General features: G+C 39.9%; 1 protein-coding gene and 2 pseudogenes across 3 annotated transcripts in view; 2 read left to right on the forward strand and 1 right to left on the reverse strand.

Moving 5' to 3' along the window:
- Positions 1–14,773, reverse strand: part of ATL1 (atlastin GTPase 1) — a 101,496-nt gene that overhangs the window by 60,887 nt on the left and 25,836 nt on the right. For 2 of the 3 annotated variants that reach the window (XM_055289438.2, XM_055289435.2), the window contains exon 2: positions 13,958–14,130. In XM_055289438.2, the coding sequence (XP_055145413.1) occupies positions 13,958–13,991 (34 nt within the window). In that variant the 5' untranslated portion in view covers positions 13,992–14,130. Of the gene's footprint in view, positions 1–13,957; positions 14,297–14,773 lie in introns of those variants that run through there. The other variant, XM_055289437.2, reaches the window with a different exon arrangement.
- LOC129487927 (small nuclear ribonucleoprotein G-like) lies at positions 984–1,716 on the forward strand (annotated as a pseudogene).
- On the forward strand, positions 10,650–10,726 carry LOC129489109 (uncharacterized; annotated as a pseudogene).

The following is a 14,773-nucleotide window of genomic DNA, read 5'->3' on the forward strand; positions in this document are numbered from 1 at the left end:
ACGAACTGCTCAGTATTGTAGCCAGTAGCCATATGTGACTATTTAAATCAATCAAAAATTAAGTATTTGGTCCTCATTCTCACTAGCCACATTTCAAGTGCTCAATAGCCACATATGACTAGTGGCTACCATATTGGATAGTGCAGACACAAAACATTTCCATCGCCATAGAAAGTGGTGCTATACAACGTATATTCTGACTATAATAAAATTAAGTATGAAATCAATAACAAAACATTAATTTAGAAAAATCCATACTTTTCCTACATTCATGGGTAAAAAAATATTATGGACACTGATATGGTCTGGCTGTGTGTCCCCACCCAAATGTCATCTTGAATTGTAATCCGAATTGTAATTTCCATATGTTGGGGGAGGGACCTCGTGGGAGGTGATTAGATCATGCGGGTAGTTCCCCCATGCTGTTCTCATGATAGTGAGTTCTCATGAGATCTGATGGGTTTGTAAGGGGCTTTTACCCCATTAGCTCTGCGCTTCTCTCTCCTGCAACCATGTGAAGAAGGATGTGTTTGCTTCCCCTTATGCCATGATTGTAAGTTTTCTGAGGCCTCCCCAGCCATGCAGAACTGTGAGTCAATTAAACCTCTTTCATTTATAAATTACCTAGTCTAGGGTATGTCCTTATAACAGCATGAGAATGGACTAACATGACACATTAAAATACTTAAAACTGAATAATAATAAATCTACTACATATCAACATATATAGGATACAGCAAAATTGTTACGTAGAGAAAACTTATAGGCTTAAATGCATAGATCAGAAAAAGAAGAAAAGCTGAAAATGTGTGAGCTCAGTATCCAACTTCTTAAGTTACAAAGAATAAAATATAGAATAAACCAAAAGAAAGTATAATAATAGAGATGCACAGAAATTAAATAAATAGAAAAGAAAAAAGGAGAAATCACATGATAAAAGATATACTAAGGAAGGTACACATAAACAAAATTAAGCAGAGAAAATAACAGAAAACTTAGAACAATCTTATGCCAGCTTGATGAAATGGATAGATTTCAAGAAAAATGTAAATTACTAAAACTAACTCAAGAAGAAATAGAAAACTTTAATTATTCTATAACCAAAACAGAAATTGAATGAACAGTTCAAAATCTTATATGGCAGGTCCAGGAGGTTTAATAGACTAGTTTTCTCAAACTAGATGATCCTAATCTTACATGAATTCTTACAGATAATTTTTTTAAAAAGGAAATGTCCCCTACTCATTTTATAAAATTAGTATAACCTTGATACCTTGATATCAAAGTCAGACAAAGAAAGTGCAAGAAAGGAAATTCAGTGATCTGTAAGCCCACAGAAAAGACACCATGAGCAAAGCTCACCCTCTGGATTTGAAAAAATTTATGGACAAGAAGTTATAACTGAAATTAAATGGTGGCAGACATATCCAAGGAATATTGTGGGGATTTGATCCCTTAATGAATCTTGTGATAGATAAATGTGTGGAGACGGCAACTAGTGGGCAACAGAACAATATTGGAATGGTGGTAATGTGAGGAAATAGTACCATCATGTTAGAAGCCTTCGAATGCGTATAAATAATGACCATTCAGCAGAGAAATCCATGTCGCCTCTCCAAAGGGCCTGTTAAATTAGGTAAAAATTATGTAAAAATTAGGTCATGTACATTTTCATATTAGACTTTTTGTTAAATAAACTTTTGTAATAGTCAAAAAAAGAAATTTAGTTGTAAACATCCTTGCAAATATCGTAATCTAAAGATTAGCAAACCCAGTAATGTATTAAAAAAGGAAATACAGCATGACTAGCCTGGATTTATTCTAGAAATGCAAGATCACCTCAACATAAAAAATCTATTAATCTAATTAAACATATTAACAAACTAGAAAAGAAAAACCATATAATTATTTGAATGAATGCAGGAAAGGTATTTGTTAAAATTCAATATCCAGTGATGATTTTTAAAAACTAATAATTATGAATAAAGGAGAAATCTGATGAAGTCTTAATCTGATGAAGTGAGACTGGAAAGAGTTCTGAGAAGAACTCTGGAATCCATTAAAGACTTGAAACTTCCAGGGATAAGCTTGGACAGTAAATTGCAGTGAATTTCAGTCAATTTTAGCTCTTAGCTTAGCAGAAGTTACACATCCCATATCTCCCAGTCCCATGGCAGGCAGCCATGCATGTGTTCCTGGAGCAGCTTGAATGCAGGCTGTGGGAGCCAAAGTGGGAATAAGAACCCCTGTCCTCCAAAATTTGGAGATCTGTATTCTGGTTGATAATTGCTGCTTCTGATCATGGAGGTGCAGATACAGGTGAGCTGTCCTTGTTGCACACCCCACCTCTCATTGTTGGAAGCCCCTCCCACTCTAGCTCAAGTGACTTCCAGGGGACTTAAAGGGCAGGTTCCTTTAACTACCCCTTCATTTTTCTTTTCCCCCACTTTTGAAAACCAGACACTAAAGACTAGGACATTCAAAAGCAACTGCATACACAGAGGAAATTAGTTACTGCCCAGGGAAAGGCACAGGCTCAGAAAAGACCATGAAGATCTTAAGTTTACATCTCAGGCTGATCCTTGACATGGAGACATCCTACAACTATTAAAACAAAAAGAAAAAATAGCAAACCCTGGGAAAGAGAGAAATTCTGACATCCAGAGTTACCACATTATTAGTTTCAAATGTCCAGTTTTCAACAAATCACAAGGTATACAAAGAAAGAAGAAAGTACTGGCCGTTTAAGGGAAAAAAATAAAACAGAAACTGTCCTAGAGAAAGACAACATGGCAACCCTACTCAACAATTACTTTAAAACCACTGTCTTATAAATACTCAAAGAACCAGCAGAAGACATGGAGAAAGTCAAGAAAATGACATACAAACAAAATACAAATTTCAGTAAAAAGATAGGAAACCTAAAAATAAACCAAAAAGAAATTCCACACTGAGCAAGGTGGTTCATGCCTGTAACTTAAGCGCTTTTGAAGGTGAAGTGAGAGGATCACTTGTGGCCAGGATTTTGAGGCTGCAGTGAGTTCTGATCATACCATTATACTCTAGCCTGGGCAACAGAGTGAGACCCTATCTTTAAAAGAAGAAAAAAAGAAGCTTAAAAATATAATAATTGAAATGAAAAATTCACTAGAGGTAGTCAGAGACAGATTTGAGCAGACAAAAAAAAATCAGCAAACTTGAAGATTAGGAAAATAGAAATTATCAAGTCATTGAAGAATAGAAAGAAAAAAGACTGAAGAAAACTGAATAGAGCTTAACAAACCTGTGGGACACCATCAAATGAACCAACATACACATTGTAATAGTTATAGAAGAAGAAAAGAAAGAGAAAGTGGCAGAGAGATTATTTGTAGAATAATAGCTGAAAACTTTCCAAGTTTGATGAAAGATAAACATCTGAGAAGTTCAACAAATTCCAAGTAGGATGAACTCAAAGAGACCCACATTGAGACACATTATAATCAAACTGTCAAAGGCCAAAGACAAAGAGAAAAATTTGAAAACAACAAGAGAGAAGTGACATATCACATATAAGGGATTATTAACAAGATTGTCAGCAAATTTCACATCAAAACTTTGGAAGCAAAAAAGCAGTGGGCAGACATAGTCTAAGTGCTGAAAGAAAAAAAACCTGTCAACTAAAAATCCTATATCCAGCAGCCCTGTCCCTCAAAAATGAGGAATAAATTAAGACATCCCCAGATAAACAAAAGCTGGAGTTTTTTACCATTAGACCTGCCTTTCAAGAAATGCTAACTGTAATCAGTCCTGCATGTTGAAATGAAAGGACACTACACAGTAACTTAAAGCCATACGAAGAAATAAAAATCTCAGTAAAGGTAAATACGTGGGCAATTATTAAAGGTAGTATTATTTTAACAACAGTTTGTAGCTTCATCTTTGGTATTCTATGTGGTTTAAGAGACTAATACTTAAAAACAAAACTATAAGTCCAAAAGCTAATATAATAATAATTGTAATTTTGGTCTGTAATTCCACATTTTGTTTTCTATATAATTTAAGAAAGTAATGTATTTTTTTTTTTGAGACAGAGTCTTTCTCTGTTGCCCAAGCTAGAATGCAGTGGCATGATCACGGCTCAGTGAGACAGAGTGTTTCTCTGTTGCCCAAGCTAGAATGCAGTGGCATGATCACGGCTCAGTGAGACAAGAGTCTTTCTCTGTTGCCCAAGCTAGAATGCAGTGGCATGATCACGGCTCAATGCAGCCTCAACTTCCTGGGCCCAAGTGATTCTCCTACTTCAGCCTCCTGAGCAGCTGGGGCTACAGGCATGCACCACCACACCTGGATAATTTTTGCATTTTTTTTTTTTTGTGAAGAAAGGGTTTTGCCATGTTGACCCAAATTCCTGGTCTTGAACTCCAGGGCTTGAGCAGTCCTCCCACCTCATCCTCCCAAAGTGCTTGGATTATAGCCATGAGCCAACATGCCCAACTGAGAAACTAGTGCATTTTAAAAAACAGTTACTAGTTTATGTGTTTTGGACACATAATAGGTATACTTTTATGATACCAATAACTGAAAGGGGTGAGGATGGACATGTAAAGGAGAAGAATTTTTGTATGTTATTAAAATTAAACTAGTATAAATTCAAATTAGTGTGTTATAACTTTAGAATGTTAAATGTAATCTCCATGGTAACCACAAAAAAAAGTTAGAAAAATGTACACAAAGGGAAATGATAAGGGAATTAAAACATTACACTATAAAAATCAACTGAACACAACAGAGAGTAATGCGCAGTAATGCAGGAAATGAGAGACAAAAAAGCTATAAGACACATAGAAAACAAGCAGCAAAACAAACAAGAGAAGTCACACCTTCTCAGTAATTACTTTAAATGTAAACAGATATAAACTCTCCAATCAAAAGAAAGAGATTGGCAGAATGGATTTAAAAACATGATCCAACTATATGCTATCTATGAGCTTTGCTTTAGATCCAAAGACACAAGCAGATTGAAAGTGGTAGGGTGGAAAAAGATATTCCACGTAAATATAAAGCAAAAGAGAGTAGAGGTGGCAATACTAATATCAGAAAAGATAGCCTTTAAAAAACCACAAAAGTTAACAGAAAACAAAGAACTGGTTTTTTTTAAGAGATAATATCTTGTTATGTTGTCCAGGCTGGAGTACAGTGGCTAGTCACAGGCCCAATCATAGCACATTACAGCCTCAAATCCCTGGGCTCAAGCGATCCTCCTGCCTCAGCCTCTGGAATAGCTGGGACTACAGGCACATACCACCATACCTGGCTAGGACATCATATACTAATAAAAGTTTTAATATAGCAGTTGAATATATAACAATGACAAAAATCTATGTACCTAGGAACACTGTATCAAAATATATGAAGCAAAAGTTGACAGAATTGAAATAAGAAATAGTTCTATACTAATAGTTGGAGACTTCAATATCCTATTCTCAATAATGGATAAAACAAACAAACAAAAAGGAAATAAAGACGTGTAAAGAAATAGAGAACTTGGGCCGGGCGCGGTGGCTCACGCTTGTAATCCCAGCACTTTGGGAGGCCGAGGTGGGCGGATCACGAGGTCAGGAGATCGAGACCACGGTGAAACCCCGTCTCTACTAAAAATACAAAAAATTAGCCGGGCGTGGTGGCGGGCGCCTGTAGTCCCAGCTACTCGGAGAGGCTGAGGCAGGAGAATGGCGTGAACCCGGGAGGCGGAGCTTGCAGTGAGCCGAGATTGCGCTACTGCACTCCAGCCTGGGCGACAGAGCGAGACTCCGTCTCAAAAAAAAAAAAAAAAAAAAAAAAAAAAAAAAGAAATAGAGAACTTGAACAACACAGTGTGCCAACTAGACCTAACAGACAAATACAGATATTCTAGCCAACAACAATAGAATACACATTTTTCTCAAGTGTACCTGGAACATTCTCCAGATAGACTATAAGGGAGTCCACATATTAAGTCTCAATGCCTTTTTAAAAGATAGATATAATACTAAAATATTTTCTCCAACCACAATGGGATGGAGTTGGAAATCAGTAACAGAATGAAAACTGGAAAATTCACAAATTTGTGGCAATTAAACAACACACTCTTAAACAACAAAGGATCAAAGAAAAAATCACAAGAGAAATCATAATATTAATTGTAAATCAAAACTACAATGAGATATCACATCACATCCATTAGAATGACAACTATTTTTTAAAAAACAGAACATAACAAGTGTTGGTGAATATACGAAAAAATTTAAGCCTGTGTGCACTGTGGATGAGAACATAAAATGGCACAGCCTCTGTGGAAAACAATATGGCAGTTCCTTAAAATATTAAAAATAGAATTACCATAAGATCCAGCGATTCCACTTCTGGGTATATACCCCAAAGAATTGAAAGCAGGGTCTCAAAGGGATACTTGTACACCATGTTCATAGAAGCATTATTCACAATAGCTAAAATGTGAAAGCAACCCAATGTCTGTCAACAGATGAATGAATAAAAAAATGTGGTGTATACTTACAATGGAATGCTATTCAGCCTTAAAAAAGAAGGAAGTTGTGATATATTCTACAATATGGATGAACCTTGAGGACATTTTGCTATATGAAATAAGCCAGTCACAAAAAGAAAACTGTATCATTCCACTAACGTGAGATACACAGAGTAGTCAAAATCATTGTGAAAGAAAGTAGAATGGTGGCTGCTAGTAGCCGTGAGAAGGAGGGATGAGGAGTTACTGTTTAATGGGCACAGAGTTTCAGTTTTGCAAGATGAAGAGTTCAGGAGATAGACAGTGGTGATAGCTACACAACAATATTTTACTTGCGTACTAGTATCACGGAACTGTACATTTAAAAATGGTTATGATGGTAAAATTTATGTTATATGTATTTTACCACAAATTTTAAAAACTGAAAAAAAGGTGTAAAAATTTTAAACCAGATAATATAGAAGATGATTTTATAACTTTGAGGTAAGAGAAGATTTTTTTAAATATAAAAAGTACGCCAGGCGCGGTGGCTCACGCTTGTAATCCCAGCACTTTGGGAGGCCGAGGCGGGCAGATCACGAGGTCAGGAGATCGAGACCACGGTGAAACCCCGTCTCTACGAAAAAATACAAAAAATTAGCCAGGCGTGGTGGTGGGCGCCTGTAGTCCCAGCTACTGGGAGAGGCTGAGGCAGGAGAATGGCGTGAACCCGGGAGGCGGAGCTTGCAGTGAGCCGAGATTGAGCCACTGCACTCCAGCCTGGGCGACAGAGCGAGACTCCATCTCAAAAAAAAAAAAATATATATATATATATAAAAAGTACAAGCCATAAAGGAAAATATTGTTTAAATGGATACATTTAAATACATGTCTATTTATTAAAATACACCATAGCGATCAAAGTCATGCACAAAGTGGTAAAAGAGATCTATAAGACAATCAGCAAAGGACTTATATAAAAAATATGTATAAAACTCCTATAAAGCAAGAAGAAAAAGATAACCTAATTTTAAAATGGGCAAAGGGCAAACAGGCACTGAGGAGGAAATATGAATGGACAATAAGTATATGCTGACATCTCACTGGTAATCAGTAAAATGCAGATTGAAATTACAATGAGACACCATTTCAGACCCATCATAATACCAACTATGGGTAAGGATGTGGAGTGAACAAAATATCTTGTGGAAAAAAGCACACTCTAGATTCCCTTTATATTAGGCTCTTCAAATGTAAAACTAGATAGTATATTATTTAGGGATATATATTTATTTATAGCTAAACTGTAAAAATTATCAAGGGAATTAGAAAATTCAAATTAATGAAAGTGTTTACCTTTGGAGAGGGATAAGAACAGATTGTCCTGGCTGGGTGCGGTGGCTCACGCCTGTAATCCCAGCACTTTGGGGGGCTGAGGTGGGTGGATCACCTGAGGTCAGGAGTTTGAGACCAGCCTGACCAACCTGGGGAAACCCCATCTCTACTAAAAATACAAAAATTAGCCGGGCCTGGTGGCAGGCGCCTGTAATCCCAGCTACTCGGGAGGCTGAGGCAGGAGAATTGCTTGAACCTGGGAGGTGGAGGTTGCAGTGAGCTGAGATTGCACCATTGCACTCCAGCCTGGGTGACAGAGCGAGATGCTGTCTCAAAAACAAAACAAAACAAAACAGGTTGTCCTTAAGGAGAGGCACACAAGAAGTGACAAAATATTGATAATGTTCTGTTTCTTTGGCTGGGGGGCACAGGTGCTCATTCCTTTTTTAAAACAACACATGTTTTATATGTTCTTTTGTATACATATGTTTCATAAGAAATTTTTATGTAAAAGAGGAAGATCCTCCAAATCTAAAATCTTTTTTTATTACTGGAAGTACCACACAGTGGATTATTTCCCTGGTGATCATAGGTTCTGCCTACAGTGTAGCCACTGATTCTAAAGATAATAAAGGCTGCAGTGTCTGAAATGGAGCAAACGTGTAACCCTTGAGTCATCAAGACAAGGTAAGCAGATGTTAAGTATAAAAAATATATTTGAAAAGATGCAGGGAAGGCAACTTAAGTTAAAAAATGTAGGGAAGGAAAATCTACAGTACATGTCTTGTATATAGTACATATCATACAGTACATGTATGACCCAGTAGAAATTTTTTTTTTTTGAGACGAAGTCTCATTCTGTCACCCAGGCTGGAGTACAGTGGTGTGATCTCAGCTCACTGCAACCTCCGCCTCCTGGGTTCAAGTGATCCTCCTGCCTCAGCTTCCCTAGTAGCTAGGATTACAGGCATGCACCACCATGCCCAGACAATTTGGGGTGTTTTTTTGTTTGTTTTTTATTTATTTATTTATTTTGGGATGGAGTCTCACTCTGTGGCCCAGGCTGGAGTGCAGTGGTATGATCTCGGCTCACTGCAACCTCTGCCTCCCAGGTTCACACCATTCTCCTGCCTTAGCCTCCCGAGTAGTTGGGACTACAGGCGCCCGCCACCATGCCCGGCTAATTTTTTTACATTTTTAGTAGAGATGGGGTTTCACCGTGTTAGCCAGGCTGGTCTCGAACTCCTGACCTCAGGTGATCCAGCCACCTTGGCCTCCCAAAGTTCTGGGATTATAGGCATGAGCCACCGTGTCCAGCCAAGACCCAGTAGAAATTTTATATTGTTTTAGGAGAATTATGTATATAGAAGATGAGGTAGGTAAAAAGGGACAGTCTCATTTCAAGAAAAATAGAATATAGCCAACTGGAAAAGAAAGAAGATCATGAGGTAACTACAGCACACTCAAGATTGTTTTAAATCTTTCCTCAAAACCGGAAACCTAAAAATTAATTTTCCACAAATGCCTTTTCAACAAATAGGCATTTCCTACACTTACTGTGAAGCTAAGTTAGTTAATTTTTAAAGGCAGTCAAAGCTGACACTTTAGTGCAAATACTATCGTTCTTTTCTTTTTCTTTTTTTTTTTTTTTTGAGATGGAATCTCGCTCTGTCACCCAGGCTGGAGTGCAGTGGCGCAATCTTGGTTCACTGCAACCTCCGCCTCCTGGGTTCAAGTGATTCTCCTGCCTCAGCCTCCCGTGTAGCTGAGATTACAAGTGCATGCCACCATGCCTGGCTAATTTTTTGTATTTTTAATAGAGACGGAGTTTCACCGTCTCAGCCAGGATGGCCTCCATCTCCTGACCTCGTGATCTGCCCACCTCAGCCTCCCAAAGTGCTGAGATTACAGGCGTGAGCCACTGTGCCCAGCCTAGTGCGAATACTATTTTTCTAAAGCAGTTTTGCACTATCTGTTTCTGTTACATTGTAGAAAAGTCAAATTCCCAGGTGGTATCCCAAGTTTTTAAGCAACTTTGACAAAAACAAACAAACAAAGTATGCATTTCTGTTTTGTTTCTGGTAGTACTTAAGCTCAAACCCAGCAGTGCAAGACTGCTTTCTGGGCTACTGTTTCTGATACTTATCTGTCCCCTTTATTTTCCACACTAGCACATTCTTTGCCTACTTCTCTAGTCCAAGTGATCAAGTTTATACAGCATTGATTTCTTATATCAGCTTAATCCTAGATAAGCTTGTTGTGGTACCTTTTGGCATACTATTCCTTGTCCTCATCGCATGGACTGTGGAAGCAAACAACCCTGAATTTGAATACTAGATCTATAACCTAGAAACTACAGTACCTCTGGCAAGTCACTTAGGCTCTCTGAATCTCAGATCCCTTATACATTCAAATGATTATACATTTGATACAGATGTATACAAATGATTATATATTTGAAGTGATACATTCAAATAATAATAATACCTATTTTGGAAGAATTGACTTTTATATGCTTAAATTTATTCAAACCTCTTAAAGGTAGATTTAGGTACAGATGGTAGGATGCTTAGTTCTACTCAGACTCGCTTCCCAGTTTTATCTCTGGGTGTGGTCTTCAAACATCACCCTCAATTCTAGTAGTCAGCAGAGATGCTTTTCTGCTGTGTAGCTTTCATGGTCCCTGTAAGACCTACAGATCTCTAGCTACTAAGATAAAAATACCTGTTATATGGTCCTTAGGTTCCTTATCTAAATTTTAGCTCTCATGCTGATTTTGCAAATATCTTTCTTGCCCTTTTCTTGGAAATCACTGTATTTTCCCATTCTCAGCTTTGCGCAGTGGCAGTATCGTAGCCAATGAGGTCTATCCGAGGTGTGATTATTGCTAATTGTATTTTCCCATTCTGGATTGTCTACCTTGATGCCTTTTTCTTTCTAACTTGTCTGAAAAATACTTACTTAGCTAGATAAGGTCAGTTCACTGTCTTCTTTTTTAAGCTCTCATAAGATTTTTCTCATGAGAGACCTCTGTCTACTACGAGGATCTGTTTTCTGTGTTATCTTCACACCCCACCCCATTCTCTCCATGAAAACATTCCACAATATCATGTTATAGAAAATAAATTAGGAAAAAAACCCAGGTTCTAATTTCAGTCCTTTTACTTACCAAATACATGACTTTCACCAAATCATTTAACTCACCTCTGAGTTAGTTTTTTTATCTGCAAAATAGTGATATGCCCTAAGACACATAATTACGTAAAAGGTTGAAGATCAAATGCAATAATGCAGATGAATATGCATTGAAACTGTAGTTCTATAATATAATACAGAAGGTATTAGCCATTCAACAAAGAGATAGAATAGAAGATAAAGGAATCTAAATTCAAACTGCCAGAGCAGGAATCCTGGGTCAATCATCTACTAGCTCTACCTTTTAATATGTAAAATGAGTATTACAGCACCTATTTCATATGCCATTAGCTTAATGATGTTGGCTACTATTGCTCTTACTAAATGCCTACTGTGTGTTAGGCATTCTACTAGATACTGGTAATAAAATGGAATTAAGACTGACAGGGCTAATAACTTTGCCAAAACCTCTATCTCCTACTCCATCTACTACATTTTCTAAGTCATTTATGTCATATATACTTTACAGCAAAGAAAAATCTGAGTAGTAAAGCATTTCCATAGAACATCAAGATAAGAGTCCAGAATTCCACTATTTCTTTTCTATAATAATTTCCAGTGAACACTATAGTGATTCTAGTATTTCTTTTCCTAATCCATCACTTGAGTTGAAACTTTCCTGATGACTTCTGGGTAAACTATCTGGGATGTTTCTACCAAATGTAAATAATCTAAGGTAGTATTTCTCAAAGTAACACCTAAAGACAATCAGCTTCCCAATCACCTAAAATGCTAATTTAAAGGCAGATTCCTAGGCCCTCTTTCGGATCTATTGATTCCAAAGCTCTGGCTGGAAGATGGGAGAGTCTGCATTTCTAATAAGTCCCTGTGTGACTTTTAGGAAAACCTGATGTGAGACCCATGTTCCCAAGAGGAAAAAACTTCCACTACATAAGAAGTTCATAAGGCCAGGTGCAGTGGCTCACTCCTGTAATCCCAGCACTTTGGGAGGCCGAGGCGGGCAGATCACGAGGTCAGGAGATTGAGACCATCCTGGCTAACATGGTGAAACTCTGTCTTTACTAAAAATACAAAAAATTAGCTGAGCATGGTGGCAGGTGCCTGTAGTCCCAGCTGCTTGGGAGGTTGAGGCAGGAGAATGGCGTGAACCCGGGAGGCGGAGCTTGCAGTGAGCCAAGATGGCACCACTGCACTCCAGCCTAGGCGACAGAGTGAGACTCCATCTCAAAAAAAAAAAAAAAAAAAGTTTATAACCAAAGGAAATTCTGCGCAATAATGATCCAAAGCTTCATGAAACAGGAAAATTTTAATCCTCAGAATACATTTTCACATGCCTCTGTTAACAGGGTGGAGACAACAATTCATGGAGATTGAGACCAAAAGTGACTTGAATATACGCGCCCTTACTGTGTGTGTTCAATAAATTCCTATTCTAGAGGCCAAGAGAATGGGTGGAAAGGGGATACACTGCAAATGCTAACTTAAATTTCAGAAGAAGCAAATAAAACTTATTGCAATAGTCAGGTCTGTTAAAACTGAAGTTTCATGATCTCAGAAAATGGAACCACTTTCTCTTAAACTCAGCCAAGTCATGACAGACCTCCCCGCTCCAACTCTCCACGCCTACCACAAACCTTGGATAATCTCCCAAATGTAAACCTTGCCTACCGTATCCTGTGACCATTAGAACAATCAGAGGCAAGGAGATACACGGTCTTTTGATTAAACTGAAATAACCAATTAAAATTTACATTTGTGCCTCTCGGTCAAATAAACAGTTATAGAAGAGCTCTCACTGAGATGTGGAACAGAATCAAGCAGCTCTGAACTTTTCAAATAATAACAATTGTTATTTCCAAATAACAATTTCTAAATAACAAGCTGATGAACAAAATATTTCTTTACCCACCAAGCCACAGTAGCCTGAGACACTCTCTGGTTCAGATAATAAAATAAATGCCTTAGAGGGCTTTCGTTCCTAAGATGTTGGTGAGTTTAGCACTGTGACTGCAAGAAATCGGGAACCCACGACAAAAAGACGCCCAGCCTGCCCACACCAACCGTCCAGAACTAGGTCTGGAGCAGCAAAGCGGGCGGGGCCGTGATTTCTCCTGCATCGCCGCGCCCGTTCTTCTCCGCCTGCGTGAGCACCGCCCACCCACTCGCGGTGTGAACATACTGGGTCTCGCCTCTCCTTTCCCCTCCCCTCGGCCTGGTGCTGAATCATGAGCCCAATGTCTCCAAAAGGTAAAATCAAAGAACAAAGCCACCCTTGGGGCTGATCTGAATGGGGTACCACGTCGGGGTGGGGCAGAAGGCTGGAAACCACAACTTTGCTCCCCTTCTTCCCCAATTCCCCCACCCAACCCCCAAATTAAGAGGAGTACTGCAGTGCTCAGGAATTCCCAAGAGGGTGGCCCTTCTCCCGGTTGCTCGGTCTGCTACGGTCCGTCCGGGACCCGGCGCGCTCCGCCTCATTGTTCCACCGCGCCGCCCGCCGCCCGCCGCCGGGAGCCCGCGCCCTGCAGGGCCAGCGAGTTGGCGGCTCCCGGGGAGGGGGGTTGGGGCTTGGCCTGCTCTAGATCCCCGACCCCTCGCCCCTCTGGGGCCGAGTAACAACAGCCCCCTGCCCACCCCCATAGCCTTCCTCCCAACCGATCGCTAAGGCGGAACCCACAAGTCCCCAGAGGCGCCTGGTGGGTGCTGTCCAAATGCTGGGAGGAGGCGGAAGGGGGGTGGGGAAGAAGGAGCTGGAGGCCCGGCCTGCGCGAAGCTGCAGCCCTCGCCCCGACAGCGCGATTCGGTGACGCGGGTACCGCTCGGCCATGGTTCCTCCGCCCAAACAGGGAGCAGCTCGGCTACGGCCCGTCTCCCAGCCGTGGACGCAGGCACCAAGCAGCCCTTGGCCCTCCCTGTCTCCAGAAGCAGAAAGCGGAGGGCCAGACCCCGTGCAGGCTGCAGAAGTTCTCATTTGCTACTCACCCCAACTGTTTCTGTCCCTGCGGTTCTTGGCCATGGTGGTCCAGGAGCTGGTGGCGGTGAGGCGCTGTCACTGCGCTCGCTGCCTTCTCCGGGGCCGCAGGTTGCTGGCGGTGGAAGGCTCCGTGCCCGCGCTGGGCGCAGTTCGCTCAGACTCTGAGGATGTTGCTGTGGCGCTGGTGGGAAGGAGTGGGGAGGAAAAGGGAGGAGAAAGCAGATGAACCAAGCTCAGCATCACAAGCCCGAGTTCACACAAATACCAGCGTCACACCCTCCCTACCTCAGCCCACCCCCAGAGCGTGAAGACAGTGATAGACCATGTACTGCAACATTTTCAACGGAAAACACACACAAATAAACAGAACCCCCTCGCACACACTCTCAAAGAATTCAACAGCGTTATCAGAAATACACAAACCGATATACTGCATGATTCTGGATGTTCAAATACCTGTCTCAAGCACGGTTATACATTAGTACAAACAAGCTGGCAACATTTATATAGCCAAAGTAGCTAAAATAATGTGCATTTATCTACCAGGCACCCATTTTTTTTTTCCATTTTAAAAGCAAGGTCATGTTAGTAAAGAGGGTATTATGTATTTTTGTATATGTGTACTCAGTAATTTGTCTTAGAATAGCAAAATTTATATCAAGAAGATCAAGATAAATGAAAGCTGTAGATTCATTATAATCTGTAACTCAATATCCACTGGGTAAAATTTCCCACTAGATTTGCAAAGATAAGCTCCAGACTGAAAGTCCAATAGCAATTATTTGAGCTGAAATCATACTACATAGTCTGGGTGGGCCCTGGCA

The sequence above is a fragment of the Symphalangus syndactylus genome, chromosome 8 (assembly GCF_028878055.3).
Source record: "Symphalangus syndactylus isolate Jambi chromosome 8, NHGRI_mSymSyn1-v2.1_pri, whole genome shotgun sequence".
In the NCBI taxonomy this organism is placed as follows: domain Eukaryota; kingdom Metazoa; phylum Chordata; class Mammalia; order Primates; family Hylobatidae; genus Symphalangus; species Symphalangus syndactylus.